General features: G+C 36.3%; 1 protein-coding gene and 1 pseudogene across 1 annotated transcript in view; one reads left to right on the forward strand and one right to left on the reverse strand.

The window, feature by feature from the left end:
* The window catches only part of MIB1 (MIB E3 ubiquitin protein ligase 1), a 134259-nt gene that overhangs the window by 108632 nt on the left and 6004 nt on the right, over positions 1-19623 (forward strand). The window contains exons 14-20 of the mRNA XM_024235899.3: positions 275-361; positions 1224-1385; positions 4058-4239; positions 6354-6546; positions 10322-10400; positions 13923-14036; positions 15339-15439. Coding sequence (XP_024091667.1) covers positions 275-361; positions 1224-1385; positions 4058-4239; positions 6354-6546; positions 10322-10400; positions 13923-14036; positions 15339-15439 — 918 coding nt within the window. The remainder of the gene's footprint in view (positions 1-274; positions 362-1223; positions 1386-4057; positions 4240-6353; positions 6547-10321; positions 10401-13922; positions 14037-15338; positions 15440-19623) is intronic.
* On the reverse strand, positions 11749-12118 carry LOC103889617 (large ribosomal subunit protein eL34-like; annotated as a pseudogene).

Raw genomic sequence — 19623 nt, forward strand, 5'->3', positions numbered from 1 at the left:
ACTGTGCTTTGTCCTTTTTAACTGTTCTTGGATGGAATTACCATAATAAAAATGATTTTTAAAACTTGCTGTTTTACTTCAGAAAGTTTGTTGCCCCATCCATTTTTTTCTACTTTAACAGCAACTGTTACCATATGAGAATAACATTGCAGCAGCTGAAGGAGAAAGTAGCCAGCAGTGTTTGGTGTTATTTATTCCTTATGAGTAGTTACAGTTTTCATGTTCTTTACTGTTGTCAAATTTTAACCATTTAACATTTGTTCTTCTCGTTCAGGGTAATGCAAACCTGGATATCCAGAATGTGAACCAACAAACTGCCCTACACCTTGCTGTTGAACGACAGCATACCCAAATTGTTAGGGTAAAGTATTGACATACATTTTAGCTTATAATTACATTTTAACCATACAGATTTTTAGAACTTCCTGAAAATGGAAATGATACGGTGTTACATGTCTCAAGCTGGCATAGTTAGATGTAAGTAAATCTAAATACAATGTGATTTGCCAAGACAGATGAGACTATATGCTTGAGATTGGCTTCTATATATAGATGGTACTTTTCTAAAGCTCTTCAGTAAGTATCGTAGAAGGGATTAGGAAAATTGTTAAAGCACCATAAGCAAAGTTTTAATAAACTTATATTTACTGCTTAAGTAATCTATTGAAATATGTCAACTGTGCATTTTTATTTAGGGGGTTGTAGTTTAGCAAACACTGTTCGTATTTATTGTTATTTGAAATTCCTCTTGATATCCTCCATGGCTTTCCTCATGACCATACATTTGGAGAAAATTGACCAAAAGAGAATGGAATCAATAATAACAGTTCCTTGTTTGTTTACATAATAGAAGAATTTTGAACATTATGATTTGGTCCTGGTGGAAGTGCTTAAAATATCTCAAGTCATACATCTAAAGTTAAAAAGAGAAATAAAGGTCTAAATATCCCTCTTTTATCATCATCTTAGAGTAGATGAGTTAAGCAACATATCGATTCTCATTTTTATTTTCTCTAATTCAATATATTTAAATAACCAGAACACATCACTCTTTGTAAGGAGCCACAGGGTTGGAGAAGAGTAGAAGGCAAAAGCATAAAAATGATTAGCTTTAGCGGTAACTTCTTCAGTAGGTCCAGGGTGTTCTCACCGTTACTTTAGATATGTTGAAGTTTCTTATGGATGTGGACACTTTGCCAAAATGAGACCTCTTTCTCTTTTAGCTTTTAGTCCGTGCAGGTGCCAAGCTTGATATTCAGGATAAGGATGGGGATACTCCTTTGCATGAAGCTCTAAGGCATCACACTTTGTCTCAGCTACGTCAGCTCCAAGATATGCAAGATGTGGGGAAGGTGGATGCTGCCTGGGAGCCATCCAAAAACACGGTGAGTAAAGATCATCTTTTCATTCAGTACCAGTGGAAGAATCTTTTTATGCAAGATCTTATATTTACTGGTAATCTAATCTGTATTGGATAAAATATTTCATCAGAGCTATGTACTTAGAAACTTAGTTTATGAACTTAGTACTAGTCAATACTAACTTATTGCTCCACATTTTTACCAAAAGTTGTTCAGTTCTGTTGTTGTTGTTGTTGTTATGTGGAGTCCCACTCTGTCACCCAGGCTGGAGTGCAATGGCTTCATCTTGGCTCACTGCAACCTCCTGGGTTTAAGCCATTCTCTTGCCTCAACCTCCCAAGTAGCTGGGATTATAGGTGCCTGCCACCACACCTAGCTAATTTTTATATTTGTAGTAGAGACGGAGTTTCACCATGTTGGTCAGGCTGGTCTCGAACTCCTGACCTCAGGTGATCCACCCACCTCGGTCTCCCACAGTGCTGGGATTACAGGCCTGAGCCACCGCGCCCAGCCGTTCAGTTCTTTTTTAACATCAGCCATTCAAATAGATATGTAGTGGTATCTTATTGTGGTTTAATTTGCATTTCCCTAATGACTATTGATATTGAGCATCTTTTCATTTGTCTGTCACCATATGTGTTTTATGAAGTGTCTGCGCAAATCTTTTGTTCATTATTTTGTTATGCTGTTTGTTTTCTTACTACTGAGTTTTGAGAGTTCTTTATGTAATCGGAATACAAGTTCTTTATATGTGAATGCACATATTTTCTCCCAGTCGGTAGGAGATTTGTCTTTTCATTCTTTTTTTTTTTGAGACGGAGTCTCGCTCTGTCGCCTGCAACCTCCGCCTCCTGGGTTCAAGTGATTCTCCTGCCTCAGCCTCCCAAGTAGCTGGGACTACAGGTGCATGCCACCACACCCAGCTAATTTTTTGTATTGTTTTTAGTGGAGACGGGGTTTTTCTTTGTTAGCCAGGATGGTCTTGATCTCCTGACCTCGTGATCTGCCTGCCTCAGCCTCCCAAAAGTGCTGGGATTACAGGCATGAGCCACCACGCCCAGCCCTTTTCATTCTTCTAATAGTGATTTGGAAGAGTCAAATTTTTTAATTTTGAGGAAGTCTAATTTATCAAGTTTTTCTTTCATCATTTGTGGTTTTTTTTGTGTTCTGTCTGAGATATCTTTGCCAAACCCAAGATCACTAAGGTTTTCTTTTATGTTTTGTACTAGAAGGTTATAAAGTTTTAGCTGTTATGTTTAGGTCTATGATTCTTTTTGAGTTAATTTGTATATATTGTGTGACATATGGATCCAGGTTTATTTACTTGTGGATATCCAGTTGTTCCAGTACCATTAGTTGAAAAAGACTTTCTGTTTCTTTTCTTTTTTCTTTTTTTTGAGACAGAGTCTTGCACTGTTGCCTGGGCTGGAGTGCAATGGTGTGATCTTGGCACACTGCAGCCTCTGCCTCCTGGGGTCACGCGATTCTCCTGCCTCAGCCTCCCAAGTAACTGGCATTGCAGGCACACACCACCACACCCGGCTAATTTTTTGTATTTTTAGTAGAGACGAGGTTTCACTATGTCAGCCAGACTGGTCCTGAACTCCTGTCCTCGTGATCCATCTGCTTCAGCCTCCCAAAGTCCTGGGATTACAGGCATGAGCCACCACACTCGGCTGAAAAGACTTTCTTTTTCTACTGAATTGCCAGTATACTTTTATCCAAAATCAGTTAATTGTTTATGTGAAGGTCTCTTTCTGGATCATGTATTCTGTTCTGTTGGTCTATGTTTTTAGCTATTTGATGCCAGCCCCCAGTCTTAATTACTATCTACATAATACGTGTTGAAGTCAGGTAGTGTCAGTCCTCCAGTTTTCTTGTTTTTTTGAAGTTATTTGACTATTCTAAGTCCTTCACATTTCCATATGAATTTTAAAATCATTTTTAAGAGGGTAAAAAGGTTCTGAGACCAAAGTGTTTGAAACCTCTGCCTTATTTATGACCATGGGTAAATTCTCTTAGCTCGGTGTGCCTCTTTTTTTCTCATTTTAAAATGGGAAGAGGAGAGCACTTACCTTGATAAGGTTGTTGTAAAGATCATGGAAAGTGTGTAAAATGATACTTGATCCACTTTAGACAGTCAATAAATGTTAACAGTTATTGTGATTATTTTCACATAAGATGATGAGAAGAATCTCAGATAATATTATCAGAACCTAATTTGTCTCATTCTCCATATCTTGTCTCAATTCCTAGTCATTGGTTCTTTTCTCAGTTGTCTCTCCTGTCATTGTTTCAAGTTGGTTGCTAGCTGCTCCAGAGCCAAATTAATTAGGAAATAGAGTACTGTTTCTTCAGTATCTCAATCAGAAGTTCCACTTTTGAGTTCTATTGGGCTTAATTGATTTGTGTTATGTGTCCATCCCTGTACTAGCCATATAGGTAAGGTAGAGGTATCTGACTGGTTTGGGCCATGTTTGGTCCACCTCTGCAGCTGGAGAATGTAGGTCCACCTCTACAACTGGAGAAAGCATACTTGTGTGTATGCTTGAGAAAACCAGGGGTAGAGTGGTGGGGAGGGAACATTAGGACTAGAACTCATAAATGTCCACCACACACACATACATATATATGATGGCAAGAATTAATGGCAGATTCCTAGAGGGAAAATCATGACTCTTTTTATTTTATTGCAGTTAATAATGGGACTTGGTACCCAGGGGGCAGAGAAGAAGAGTGCAGCATCTATTGCCTGTTTCTTGGCAGCCAATGGTGCTGACCTGAGCATTCGAAATAAGAAGGGTCAATCGCCACTTGATCTCTGTCCTGATCCGAATCTCTGCAAAGCACTGGCAAAGTGTCATAAGGAAAAAGTCAGGTTTGTATTATTTATTATCATAAAACTTAATATTCTGTACAGAAAATATCATGTGGTTTCGTAATGGAGGACGTGGCTACTTGAAAATGTCTTCATCTTTGCTATTCCTGTATGTTTGTGTTGACCCTTTCTTTCCTGAAATTTTTCTTCTTTGAAAATTTTTCTGCAGGCAGCATGTCTCTTATTATATGCCATATTATTATTATTATTAAGTGCAATGCTCTATACTTAATAAGTTCCGAGAAACTTTTCTAAACTAGTCTGATCTTCTAGTACTCCCATGTGTTAGAGGAATTTATAAGAAAAAGTCTTCTAGTAAAATTGGTGTTGTTAATGTTATATGTATTTTAAATTGTATTTATTTTTTATTGTATTATTATTATTTTTTAAAAATAGGTCTCGCTGTGTTGCCCAGGTTGGGCTTAAACTCCTGGGCTCAAGCGATCCTCTTGCTTCATCCTCAGTAGCTGGGACTGTATGCATGTGCTGCTGTGCCTGGCTCTATATTTAAAATTTAAATAGAATCTTCCTAAGAGAGGCAACTTATACTCCATGAACAGGGTATATCTCACACAAACTCTATAATAAGTATAGCACCCTGCTCAGTGCCTGACAGGTGCACTCAGTAAGTATCAGTGGAGAATTGACAGAATAAACAAACGAATGCACCAGTTCCTGGTGGAGTTTTCTCTAAAGATGATCATTTCACATTTGTCTCTTTTTCTGAAGGATATGTCAGTGATTTTAATTATTATTTATGACATAACTAATTTCCTTATGAGATTTTATGGATGTACAAAAAGGTACACATCTCATTGCTTTTTTAAATCTGAACAGTGCCGTGCAACTGTTGTTGCCCTTTGTACCTGGTTCTTGTCACTGAAATTTCAGTAGCTGTTCCTTAACCTTAGTGTTCCTTGCCTCTCTTACAATTTAAGTGTAGTGACGAAATGTCATCTCTTTGGAATCTGTGCATAGAACTGTGTTATAGAGGAAATTAATATAGTGAGGTATATACATTTCTTTAAGTGTATTCTTAAGGAACATGAAATTCTATTACAAAAAGAAAATGCATCGGCCAGGCGTGGTGTCTCACACCTGTAATCTGAGCATTTTGGGAGGCCGAGGCGGGTGGATTGAGGTCAGGAGTTCAGGACCAGCCTGACTAACATGGTGAGACCCTGTCTCTACTAAAAATACAAAAATTAGCTGGGCACATGCCTATAATCCCAGCTACTTGGGAGGCTGAGGCAGGAGAATCGCTTGAACTGGGAGGCAGAGGTTGCAGCAGTGAGCCGAGATCACACCACTGTACTCCAGCCTGGGCAACAAGAGCAAAATTCTGTCTCCAAAAAAAAAAAAAAAACAAAAAATCTATAAATATAAAGATATAAGGCACTATAATTACTGCAGTAATAACTTTTAAACAATGGAGTCTAAGGTGGACCCTCTTTGTGTACGTGTTGTGTATGTGTTCATGAGTTTCTGAAGATTGTGGTAGAAACAGGGCATCCCTTTTCTGTAGCTGTAGGTGGTCATATGTATTTCTCTTCCTTGTATCAATGTTTACAGATGCAGTCTATCTTTCTGTAATATAATTTTATATTCCTTAAAGATACACTTAAAAATGTCAAAACAGCAGCTGAAGTGTTAAATTTTCCAAAGTGCCCTATCTGTTGTGGACTCTGATGATGATGCTTTGTTCCGTCTTTAGTAAGGCAACTAACATGGGGCCTAGTGAGGATTTTTGTTTTATTCCTATGCCTTCCTCTGCTGGTTCTATATAGATACAACAGGTTCTGAGCAAAATTTTGTTTATGCTAAGTTTTTTTTTTTTAATTGCTGTTTTTTATTTCATTGTTAGAAGATTCACCCTTTTCCATTGGGTGAGTGAGTGTTCAGTTTGAAGTTTGAATTGTGTTAGAAGTATCTAAAGATGCAGAGATGTATATAAACACAAAAATTTAATGTTTCACATACAGATGTTAAAGCTTAATTTTTTAATATGACTGGTTTTTATGTATGCTAATGATGCTCCAGGTATATTTTTAAACATTTTTAATTAGTGAATTTGTAATAAGATAGGCTTGATTTGAAATACTTTCTTTTATTAGTGGTCAAGTGGGTTCTCGGAGTCCTTCTATGATTAGTAATGATTCTGAAACCTTAGAAGAGTGTATGGTGTGCTCAGATATGAAGAGAGATACTCTTTTTGGTCCATGTGGACATATTGCTACCTGTTCTTTATGTTCTCCACGAGTCAAGAAATGCCTCATCTGTAAAGAACAGGTTCAATCCAGGACAAAGGTAAGATATATTTAATATAGTATTTTGTCATTTTATGAAGTTCTTTGAGACTAGAATTAATGATAAATAAGATTAAATGACATCATGTGTCTGTGTAATTTTGCTCTTCCAAACAATGATTTAAATATAGGAATATATAATTTCTGCATTTATCAAGAGATTAGAATTTCTTAATTTATTGCTGGTTTACAGTCTTGCTTATTAATGTACTGATTTGCTAAGTTAATTATTATTTGAGTTTATTGATACACCATTTTTACTCTCAAATTTTTTTAGCTCTTAATGTGTTTCCTTCCTTATATCTAAAGTATGGTAAAGTTAAAATTACCATTTTGCTTTCAAAGCTCCCTATAACCTAAGGATACATTTACTTCCACTTTGGATTGTAGTTACTTATATGTTGCACTTTTTTTTGAGTCCAAATCTGTTTTACATTCATGTTTGTAAAATAATTCATTTTTTTGGTAGAATGTCACACATTCTAGATTTGATTGTTTTATCGTGGTGTTGTTTAACTTGCTATCTTCTGTTTCCTGTAAGCTGGAAGTTAGATGTAATAGTTTGATCAGGGTCAGCTTAACATTTTTGGCAAGAAAGCTTCACAGTTGGTGCCACACACTTTACATTATGTCCCATCTGGAGGCAAATAAAGTCTTGTCTCCCTGTAATTAGTGATGGCCAAAATCTATATCTACTCTGAACTTTTTCTCTCTCTTGACTCCTTTTGCTTTTTAAGAAGTATAGTTCTTTTCTGAGTTTTATTGTTTTCCATGTAACTTAGTGCTTTATTATAACTATACCAGATTACTAATTTTGGTTTACTGAAATAATTTATTTTTTAGTTTTTCAATACTCAAATGTGTGTGTGTATTGCGTATAAAGTGAAATTTGAGTTTCTTACAAATGTTTCTCTCAAGGTGAATAGTTTAAACCAAAGAGTATGTTGGTTTTGAAGTAAAAACTCATGGAGTTTATACTCTTTTTCCATTCCCTTCTTTTTATAATCTTTATTTCTGTCTTGCTATTTATTTTTTCTTAAGCTATTCATTAACCATCATTAATAAGAAAGGAGCTGTTAGTAATTAGCATAATGAATTAGCTGGCAGGGACTTAAAAAGGTGTTGCCTTGCCACTGCTTCTTCTACTTTCAACCTTCTAAGCCTGGATGGTTTTTAATGATCCAAATTAATGTATCTTTCGTAGAATTTTTGGCACAGGAAAAAGCACAAGGAAGTTATTTTTGATAGGAATACTGGAGTGCTTGTATGTATGTAGCTGCTTGATCAATTCATAAAGCTGAGAAGGGTGAACTAATATCACTTATTGTGTGCCAGACACTGTGTTGGCATTTCATTTGTATTAAATAGGTGTTAACCCTGCTTAATAAATTAATGTGGATCATTCTACTTAGCATTTGTAATTTGCTTTAGGTACCTGTTTACAAAGTAATAGTTTGGGAAAGAATACAAAAGAACAAAAATTTAAGCCATTCTTTTGTTTTTAGATTGATCTGTGTATTCTGCCATTGTGTTTGAAACTTTTTGTTAGATTAAGCCCTATTTCAACAAACCTTTATTGAACATCTGTTTTATAGTCAAGACAAAGTTGTATATAATAATTACCTGCTAAAAATTTGTAATCTGTTGGTAAACTGTGACATATATAAGCTACTCTGCCATATTGGGTGTTGTAGGTGCTTTAAGAGAGTTAAAAACTGAGTAGGAGTTCAGAGCCTGAGGTTGTCAGAAGCAGAGTCTCAGCTATGAAGTTATTCTTATAAAAGCTGCAGCTCAAAGAAATGCACTGACATCTGGTTCTTGAATGCAGGTCTCTTGATTCTTAAGCCCCTGTTCTTTTCACTGTGTTATGATGCATAGACAAAATTAAGAACGATGTCTGCAAGGGATAGTTGATGGAACAGAGGAGAGAGGAAAGAGGAAAGAATATGCTTTTGTTCTTTTTCAGAACTTTTGAATATAGTTATTCTGAGAATTAATAGGCTTGCAATTTGATTTTTAAATTATAAAAGTTTTATAATTTATAATCTTATAAATTTATAATCTATAGAAAAGTAGAAAAACTACTGATATACCCACCCAACAGATTTGCCAGGTTGGTTGTAGAGCCTTTGACTACGAAGAAATAGTGACCCCAAGTGGTTAAAGGATAATGAATGTCTTCATCGAAGAAAAACAAATTACAGTATTTGGAGGGAGGTATAAACAAGCATGGGATCCTTTTCTGTTAGAGAAATACAAAGAAAGAAATTAATTGAATTAACATGAACTATTTCGGTTGAAGTAGCAAAAATACATTTTAAAAAATGCTAGCAAGGAAAGTGGCAAACAGGCACTCTCTAAACACTGTTGGAGGCTAGGTAGCCAACCTGGCTATATGTACAAACATTACACGATATGCTTTGGTTTAGTAACTCCACTCCTGGAAGTATAACCTGAGGAAATAATTGGAGGAAAAGGTATGGCTACAGTTTTTTTTTTTCTTATAATAGGGGAATAGGTACAGATACGGTTTTTAGATCACTTTGCTATATTATTTTAAACTCTTTAGAAACAATTCAGACAAAAAGACAAATGCAATGGAAATCATTTTAAAAACCAACACGTTATATAGAAAGAAGATAATTATTATGTATTAGGCACTGATTTTATATATTACACATTGAACTACTTTATACATATCTGATTTACCCTTTATCACTCTGTGAAGGATTATTCTTTATTGTTTAGATAAATAATGTTGTAGCTCAACAATGTTAGGTAATTTGTTGGTGTTGGAGGTAGATTTTGAATCCAGGAATGTCGGTGTCTTGATCAACCATGTCTTACTGCATTCTGCATTCTGCTTTTTCTATACTTACATAAATTCTATATACATACTGAGGTGTAAGTTGGGAAAGTCCATAGAGAGAAAGAGAGAGCACATGTGCATGTATTTGGTTGTTTGGATGACGCTATAGGTGAGTAGTAGTTACCATTTTTGAACAGTAATATTAAGTGACACAAGAGATGGCTAAATGTGACTGTGTGTTAGAAGGGAGAATAGGTGAAAGACAGATGAGTAGCCAAGGGCTATGGGGTGGGGATACAGGAAGCCAGAGTCAAGGTGGTTAATAGTTAAATGTCCAGGCTCAGATTAAGTGGACATGAAGAAGAGGTGAAAGTGAGGGAGATTATGAATAGGCTGTGGAAGTCTTGCTAGAGATCAGGGAGAAAGAATAGCCCAAAGCCGTGGGCTTCAGGCGGCATGGGAATTGACCAAGTCCTGGAAAAGGGCACTTTAAGGTAGAGTTTCTTAAATGTGGGTAAACAGAAAAATCCCTCTTGGATTTTAGCAATTTGGCTAATCTGGCTAGATTTTTATTAATATTAGAAATCTGTCTTTTAGTCATTTCTTATTTTACTACTTTATTTGTTCGTTTTTTTTAGTTTCCCCTCAAAAGTAGTTTTTGGGGGAAAAAATATTGAAGCCTCCAGAGGCTTCCTCAGAGGAAATGGAGTTTTTTCTATTCTATATTTTAGGACAGATAGGGAGATGAAGGTAGACTAGAAATAAGTGCCTGTTAAGCTAGGGTATATAAAGATGTGAAAATGAATGACCAGGAAAGTAGAGGATGGGGGGAAAGTGTGTGTTAAATTTCTCTGTGCCTAGAGTGTTTTCTTATGGAGGAAATACATTTGGATATAATTGAACTTGTTAAGAGTTACTAGATTTATCTGTAGATGGTCACTCTGTGCTGTAACCTCTTTTTCTATAGATTGAAGAATGTGTGGTATGCTCTGACAAGAAAGCAGCTGTTCTTTTTCAACCCTGCGGCCACATGTGTGCTTGTGAGAGTAAGTAGCCTATACAGAGTTCCTCAATATTATTATAAAAATAGAAAGCGAAACAAAAATTATGTTTTTGAGGGTTTTTTTGCTTTTGATTTTGGATAACTCATAAAAAAGTTGATGGGCCTCGAGTACCTTCTATTTCTTTCTCTGTACTAGAACGTCAGCTGTTTCCCTCCATGCGTCTGAGCATTAGGGAAGACTGAATATGCTGTGTTCTGCCACCTTGGATTTTGATTTCAGTTGTATTAGCACAAAAGGGTTTCTTTCCACACATAATAGAAATTTATTTTGAAAAATGAATGTTGAAACATTTAGTCTCGCCTTTGTTCACATATGAAATTAGCACGTCTTCATTTGTCTTCACCTTAATATTACCTCTCCTGTGTGCTTTCCTCACTGCAGAAGAACCAACAGCAACCATTTCTGGGGCTGTAATTTCTGGCCTTCTGTAAGCTTTTATGTCAAGAGAGCTTTTAGAAATCTTTTCTTTGTGAGGGCAGTATTAAAATTTAAAAGATGTTTTAAAGTTTCTTTTAAACATATTCTCTTGAAGTCCTTTGCTTTTTATATTGCCCTTGTTCTTTTCAAGTTCATACACTGTTAAATATTCTCTTCCCTTTGCTTTTCTTCATTTTGTCAGTGAAGGATTTTATTTATTTTATTTTATTTTTTTGGCACAGTCTCGCTCTGTCACCTAGGCTGGAGTGCAGTGGCACAATCTCGGCTCACTGCAACCTCTGCCTTCCCAATTCAAGTGATTCTTGTGTCCTTAGCCTGGGCAACAGACTGAGACTCAGTCTAAAAAAAAAAAAAAAAAAAAATCCAATAGGCAGCTGGTCAACCAAAGGGTGAAGGTTTTCTTCTGTAACATTTTGCCTAAAGTGACTGTTTTTGTTTACCAAAGAGTGGTATAATGGCTATTACCCAATACTATGGTATGTATGAGTAAAAAGGACTCAGGTTACTTAAGTTTTCATAGGCCAGAGGTTGGCAGACATTTTTTGTAAAGGGTGAAATAGTAAATATTTTTGGCTTTGTAGGCCACATGGTTTCTGTAGTAACCACTCAGCTCTTTCCCACTGCTCTACTCTGCACTATAGTGCAAAAACAACCATGGAAAATATGTAAATAAATGGGCCTGACTGTGTTCAATAAAACTGGTCTCATAAAAGCAGATGACAGGTCAGATTTGGCCCTCAGGTGTAGTTTGCTGACATCTGTCTTTCACCAAAGTGATACCTACATGAGACTTGAAAGATGATTATAATTATTAGTTGTTCACACAGATTCTAGAGCCTTAATATAATATTTCCCCCCAGGAGCATGGCCTTTGCTCCTTTTTTTTTTTTTTTTAAATTAAAAAAGCTTCAGCTTTAAATTTAGCTTTCTGACTCTGGGCTTGTACTTTCAACATTTTCACTACGACATTCTGCTCTTTGAAAGGAAAGCATGCCTGATCCTGTCGTGGGTACATTTAGCAGTCATGGAAACACCATTGGCCGTGCTGACACTTTTTAAAATTTTAGACAACCTCACAAGAACTTTAGGTCTCACAGCATAAATCCCTTGAAGTCTGCCTGGGCACACGCCACATGCAGACATTGGTGCTTTCCCTACCTTCTTGATACAAAGGTAAACAATACCAGGGTTTGGGACAGCCTAGTTTTGTTAGATGCTGTGTTGTAGAAAAGCCTATGATGGCGCGTCAAACACTGGATCATGCTGAGTGCCTCTAGATAGCATCCCTGGAAGAGGAAAAACGGTTTTTGCTTTAAAATGTATTTAATAACGAGAGCAACAACCAACTTATATTGAGCTCTTAACTCTGTACCAGGCATTTTAATCTCTTTTTGAGTATTTCCTCATTTATTTTCAGAACAATCCTAAGAAGTAGATGGTTTTCCTGATTTTATAGACATGCTCTTAAACATTTATTTGCTAATGGAGATGAAACTGAGGTGGAACATATGCCTTTCCCAAGGAGTATACAGTAATCTAGTTCGTCCATTGCCGTCATGTTAGGCGGTGAAAGTGCCTTGGCAAGCCAAAGGAAGGAGAGATTACATCCCTTTTGGAGGTGCCGAAGAAAGATTAGAAATAATACAGGTAGAAACAATAGAAATAGAGAAGATAGAAGCAAAGATAGAAAGAATACAATAACTGAACTTAACAGTTAATTTTAGATAATTGTGTTTATGTATTATATATTTAGTCAATTAGTCCTTTATGTTTAAGAAAAAAATCTGCCTTCAAATTGAAGACAAATCCCAAACCAGATTTCTACTTAACGTTAGCTCCTACCTAGTGCTCTTGTATAACCAAACGTCAGATCCATTTATGTTTAAGCTTTGGCATGAGGTCAGCCTTGGTAACTAACTGTTCTCTATTCATCAATGTGCGTAGCAAACTATTAGGAGTGTAGGCCCTACTCTGTCCACATCAGTGGTTTTGTGCTTTGTTCAAATCTAGTGGTTTGCCATAACCTGGATATTCTGCCATGGTTCCCATTATTTTTCCCATTTTTGAAATGAACAGGACACTTGATATGTAGGCTAAGATATGGAATATATTTTCATAATAAATGTTAACGAGAAAGAATATGTTGAATTGCTGTGTGTTATTTTATAATTAATTAACAAGTTTAGATGTAAGGTAGTATTAACAATCCTAACAACATACAGTTGTGCCTAGATATTTCTTATTGGAATGGGAATGCATTCTTCTGAAATATTGTTTATAGCCTTTGCAAATCAAATATTAGGATAGTCTTTTATGAAAATTAAATTTTTTTCCTGAACTGCTATATTAAAAAAGTAATCACTAAGCAATTTCCTTGTTACACTGCATCAATTTGATAAGAGAAGGAAATAATTGTTCAGTGTATTTTAGCTAAAAGCCATTTACAATAGAAAATGTTTTTAGAAAATTATCATGTCGGAGGGTGTTGGGCAGGGGGAGAGAGAGCATTAGAACAAATAGCTAATGCCTGCAGGGCCTAAAACCTAGATGACAGGTTGATAGGTGCAGCAAACCACCATGGCACACTTGTACCTATGTAACAAACCTGCACGTTCTGCACATGTATCCCAGAGCTTAAAGTAAAATAAAAATAAACAAATATAAAGAAAATTATCACGTAAGCAAGCTTATAATTCTAGTATTAGTTGACATTTGTCAATAGTGTCTCTCTCCTTTATTCTCAAGTCTTAAAATCTTTTTTTTAAGTCTTAAAATCTTGAAATATTTATTGTGTCACTTATTTCTTTAAAAAACAAATTTCACAGTTTATTCAGCTGTATTGGAAAATGTCATTGTTTTCATAATGATGGGCTCTCTATTCTGGAGGCTACCAGTGGAGAATACTCATTCTTAGGTTGATAACATTTTAAGGAGGTAGAATTGCATATTGCTATAACTTGTATAACATTTATTTCAGTGTGAAGTTTAAGTCATAAAAATTAGAGAAAGGCAACACTCTTATTAATGTTCTCTCTTGTAAGAAGTGTCTGTGTTACCGTTTTTCAGACTGTGCTAACCTGATGAAAAAGTGTGTGCAGTGTCGAGCAGTAGTTGAACGAAGAGTGCCTTTCATTATGTGCTGTGGAGGGAAAAGTTCAGAAGATGCCACTGATGATATCTGTAAGTCGATTGTCTTAAGCATTTTCATATTTTGCTTTTTTTTGGGACTTGTATAAACACCTCTTCTCTTTCGTAATACACTACTGCCTTATAAAACTTAAGATGTCTGACTTGGATCCACACTGAAACAAGTATTGTTTTCTGGTGCTCTTGTTATATTACAAGAAACCTGAAGTTCTGTTTTTCTGTGATTATAGAACTGTGAACATCAGTCTTCTGAGAAACCTGCATGTATGCTATAAAGAATATTGTTGTGTTCTTGCATAAAGAAAATTTGTGCTCTATTTTTAAGATGAAATTTAGTGTGTTTTGTCAAGGGGTGGGGCACCATATTACAATTTATTTTTCAGTTTACTGAAAGTATTAACCTGCTTCCATTATGCAACAGGTTTATTTACTTCATTTAAGTATTTTATGGAATGGTAATTATTTGGGACAGAGTAACTGTAGGTAAACAAAAATGTAACAGTGAAAGGGTGGAAAAATGAAAAATAAATGATTTACCCTCAACATTTTCAATAGTACAGTTGTTTCAAAGTATTTTTTCTCTTTGCATTAGATGTTAGCTGAATGGTTTCTTTGATTTCTTTGTTCTCTGAACATGTTTTATGAGCAGATGAGGAAGAGCATTAGTGTGTAGCAACTTCTGTCTGAGGCTTTTGTCTTTATCACAAATAGAACAGAATAATAAAAATCTCAGGGACAGATTAACTAGAATAAAAGACCAAGAATCTAGAAAATAGGAAAGGTGAAATCAAAGATTTCCCTCCATGTTTGCATACTACAGATGATGGCCTTTCTTGAGTTCCTCATCTCAGATCAGTAATAACAAGGAAGTTTAGTCATAAAGAAAGGAGGCTAGATTTGTGTACGTCCTCATAAAAATCATCTAAGAGACTTTAAAATGATTATTGCTGCCAAAGCTGGCCAAAACCCTGCTGGTTACTTTCTTGGTTCATATGGTACAGGAGCAGAGGAAGCAAGCATAAAATGTATTGATGAGCTTGCCAAAGGAAGCATGTAGAGCCTTGGAAAACCCAGAAGTCTGTGTCTGGATTGTGCTCTGGCTGAGATAAATATAATTAGAAATTAATGTGCAAGCTATTTCTTTTGGGAGTTCATAAATGGAAAAGTATAACAGAACGTCACTACTGTATGTTGTCCAAGTGTGAGAAAAATTTTTGAAGAGGATTGTAATAATAGTTTTATGTTTTTAATAAACAAAACAGTAAGATTTTATAAATAAAATGTCATTCTGTCAAAGCAATAATAACTGAAAATCTTTTTAAATCTATATTATAGCAAGTGGGAATATTCCAGTATTACAAAAGGACAAGGATAATACCAATGTCAATGCAGATGTGCAAAAGTTGCAGCAACAGTTACAAGACATTAAAGAGCAGGTAATAATGATTTCATGTAAACAGTGATGCTATGAATGGCACTGAATATTTTCCCGTAAAACTACTAGTGTTTCTGTAATAAGTATGGTTTATATTAGTGTATCACTTGTATTATTTGAATATTTGCAATGAGTAATAATCTGATTAGAGGGTTTAATCAGGTACTTTCCAAAATAGATAACACACAAATGGCCAATGAATATGAAAAAATGGTCCAACCACATTAGTGATCAGGAAATGAAAACTAAAACCACAAGGAAGTTCTTTTTCATAAGTATTAGATTGAGGAAAATGTTAAAGACTGTCAGTATCAAATGTTAGGCAGAATATGTAGCAGCCATAACTCATACACTGCTGGTGGGAATATATATTAGTAGAAACACTTTGGAAGACTGTCTTCCAAAGTTTATCATTATCTAATAAAATGGAACAGGTTATTGTTTGGAATATAAACTTGGAAAAAACCCATACAGATGGTATTAAAAGTCGAAGGTAGTCCAGGCGCAGTGGTTCATGCCTGCAATCTCAGCATTTTGGGAGGCCAAGGTAGGAGGATTTCTTGAGCCCAGGAGTTCAAGACCAGCCTGCGCAACATAGTGAGACCGCAACTCTACAAATAATAAATTAGCTGGGTGTGGTGACCTCCCAACTACTTGGAGGCTGAGGTGGGAGGATCACTTGAACCTGACGATCGAGGCTGTGGTGAGCTGTGATCACGCCACTGTACTCCAGCCTGGGTGACAGAGTGAGACCCCATCTCAAAAAAAAAAAAAAAAGGAAAGTCAAGGATAGTGGTTTTCTTGGTAAGAGATGGCTGGGAAGGGGCACAAGGGAAGAAGGGAAGTTTCTAGAGTCTGGATGCTCTGTTTCTTGATCTGAGTACCAGATAAATGAGTTTGATCAGTTTGTGAACTTGTATTAAACTGTACACTTATGAGTCATGAACATTTCTATATACATGTGATACTTTAATAGAAGGGGGCCGGGCGTGGTGGCTCATGCCTGTAATCCCAGCACTTTGGGAGGCTGAGGCAGGCAGATCACTTGAGGTCAGGAGTTCAAGACCAGCCTGGCCCAACATGGCAAAACCCTGTCTCTACGAAAAATACAAAAATTAGCCAGGCATGGTGGCGCGCACCTGTAGCCGCAGCTACTCTGGTGGCTGAGTCAGGAGAGTCACTTGAACCCGGGAGGTGGAGGTTGCAGTGAGCCGAGATCATGCCACTGCACTCCATCCTGGGCGACAGAGTGAGACTGTCTCAAAAAAAAAAAAGAAAGGAAAAATGTGTCTGTATACATATACACCATAAAGAAAAGCAGGGGAAACATAATGCAAAATTCACAATAGTAGTCATCAGTGAGGGATACATGGAAAGGATTGGGGAGGATTTATAGAGGGGCTTCAAAAATAAGAGTAACATTCCATACTTTAAACTGGGTGTTGGTTATGTTGTTATGTCTTTTTTTTTTTTTTTTAAGAGTCTCACTCTCACCCAGGCTGGAGTGCAGTAGCGCAGTCTTGGCTCACTGAAACCTCTGCCTCCCAGATTCAAGTGATTCTCAGGCCTCAGCTTCCCAAGTAGCTGGGACTACAGGTGCACACCACCACCCTCAGCGAATTTTTGTATTTGTAGTAGTGATAGGGTTTTGCCATGTTGTCCAGGCTGATCTTGAACTCCTGGCCTCAAGTGATCTACACACCTTGGCCTCCCAAAGTGCTGAGATTACAGGCATGAGTCACCGTGCCTGGCTATTCTTTACGTCTTATATATATCAACAAATATACTCTTTTATTTCTACCTAATATTTAATAAAAGCAACAATAAGATAAAAAAATTAGCAAAAACTTGTAGGTTTGTTAAGTAAGACAGCAAGTATTTTTTCTTTCTGGCCATACCTTACCATTTGACCAAGTTACTAAATCTGATTCACAGGCTTGAGCAGTTCTTTAGTTTGGCCAATTACATCAGTATTGCCATGCAGTTGTTAGAATCATCACTCCTGTGTTTTCTATCTGAATTTATAAGAAAATAACATAGTCAGTAGTTAGCGGCCCAGGATAACTAATGACCCCTGTGATAACTAATTAAGAACTGGTCAGTTGCAGTGAGTGATGTGTGCCTGTAATCCCAGCTGCTCAGCATGCTGAGGTGGGAGAATTGCTCGAGCCCAGGAGTTTGAGGTCAGCCTGAGCAACATAACGAGACCCTGTCTCTACAAAAATTTTTAAAATAAATCAGCGGACTGTTACGACACATGCCTGGAGTCCTACCTACTTGGGAAACTGAGGCAGGAGGCTGACTGGGGCCCAAGAGTTTGAGGCTGAAATGAGCTATGACAGCGCCACTACACTCCATCCCAGATGGCAGAGTGAGAAACCATCTCTTTGTAGGGGGTGGAGGGAAAGAATTGAATGTATGAATTTATTAGGCATTTAAACCCCCATCTGAAGAGATGAAAACTCTGATTAGGCCAGTTTTTCTTTTGAAATCCAGCATCTAGCAATACTTGTTATAGAATGAATAAGTGAAGATCAATATGAATTTAATGGTTCTTAATGTAATTTGGAACATATTTGGCTAGTTCTAATATAAAATAAAACATTTAATATATCCAGTACATCTAATATAATACATCTAATATAAAATAAAAACATTTTTAAACATTTGAAGCTCCTAGCATCTTGATTCCTTTCCCATAACACATCTACAGAATAAGCTGTTTTGAACACATCTTCTATAAAAAGCATTTTATATTCTAATTGTGAATTAAAATTGTTCTTAACATGAATAGTGACATTTATTGAACCCTATATGGATCCTAAAAGAATAATTCTGCTCTACTATATCCAAAGTTTAGCATTCTACCCAAGTTTATACTTTCTTAAATAATCCTCATCGCCATATTTTATCACTAAAGTATTTAAACAGTTTTATCAAAACTCATCTTATGAGGAATGATGGGATTTCTTATAGGGACTCCCTTCAAGGTTATTAAAAAAAAAAAAAAAAAACCGACCAGAAAACATTCAAATAACTCTCCTCATTTAAATCTCCAGTCTGTTACCCCAATGTGTCTTCAACAGATAAAATTTAATTGAACTTGGTATTAAGGATATACTAATCTCAAAGTAAACACAGGCTGCACAGATGTGTCTACCTTTGGAAATAAGAGTTATTCAATATTACAAAGACCTCTTGAAAATTTAATAGACATGAAATTATTAGTGACATTATCAATCTATTTTGCTTTTTTTTTTTTTTTTTTGAGACAGGATCTTACTCTGTCACCCAGGCTTGAGTGCAGCGGCACAATCATGGCTCACTGCATACTGAAACTCCTGGGTTCCAGCAGTTCTCCCACCTCAGCCTCCCAAGTTGCTGGGACTACAGGCATGTGCTGCCACACCTGGCTAATTTATTATTTTTTGTAGAGATGATGTCTGTGTTGCCCAGGTTGGTCTTGAATTCCTGGGCTCAAGTGATCCTCTTACCTCGGCCTCCCAAAGTGTTGAGATTACAGGTGTGAGCTACCGCGCCTGGCCGGCTTTTTAAAATCTAAAAAGATGGGATTTTCTATAGCTTTGCTTCTCAAAACTCTAAGACAGAAATGTGACAGTTTGCTTTGGAGGAGTGGGGCTAACAATTTAGGCTACAATTCCTTTTACAGTGATCTCTGGTATTCTCAAAGTTGGTAACAGTTGGTAACAACATGTCATATAGGCTTTAGGCCTAGTTTTTTAATGAAGACATTTTAATTATTTCATTTCCATGTTATCTGGGAAAGCTATAAATCAGAAAGAAGTATTATACATTAAGGCAAATATGATTTTATAAATGTAAAATGTGTTTTGTGAATAAATAGTATTTCAGACATATACCTGACATACTTTTACATTCTTTCAAGTTCATGAAATTTACATTTATTAATATGTAACTAAGGCTAATTTGTTTTAATTCAGGGGAATCTACATTGATAGTAATACAGTGCAGCACAGTGTCTAAGAGCAAGAACTCTGGGGCCCTGAGTTGGTTCACTCTAGGGCTTGCTTTGAAGAAGGTTTTCAATCCCACTGAGCCTTGTTTCCTCATTTTCCAAGTGGGAATGATACCAGGACTGAGATTGTATCCTGTCTAAGCATAGTGCCTGGCAAGTGTTCTCAGCTACTTCTCAGCACTGCTCCC

This window comes from Pongo abelii, chromosome 17, assembly GCF_028885655.2.
Source record: "Pongo abelii isolate AG06213 chromosome 17, NHGRI_mPonAbe1-v2.0_pri, whole genome shotgun sequence".
NCBI classification, from domain to species: domain Eukaryota; kingdom Metazoa; phylum Chordata; class Mammalia; order Primates; family Hominidae; genus Pongo; species Pongo abelii.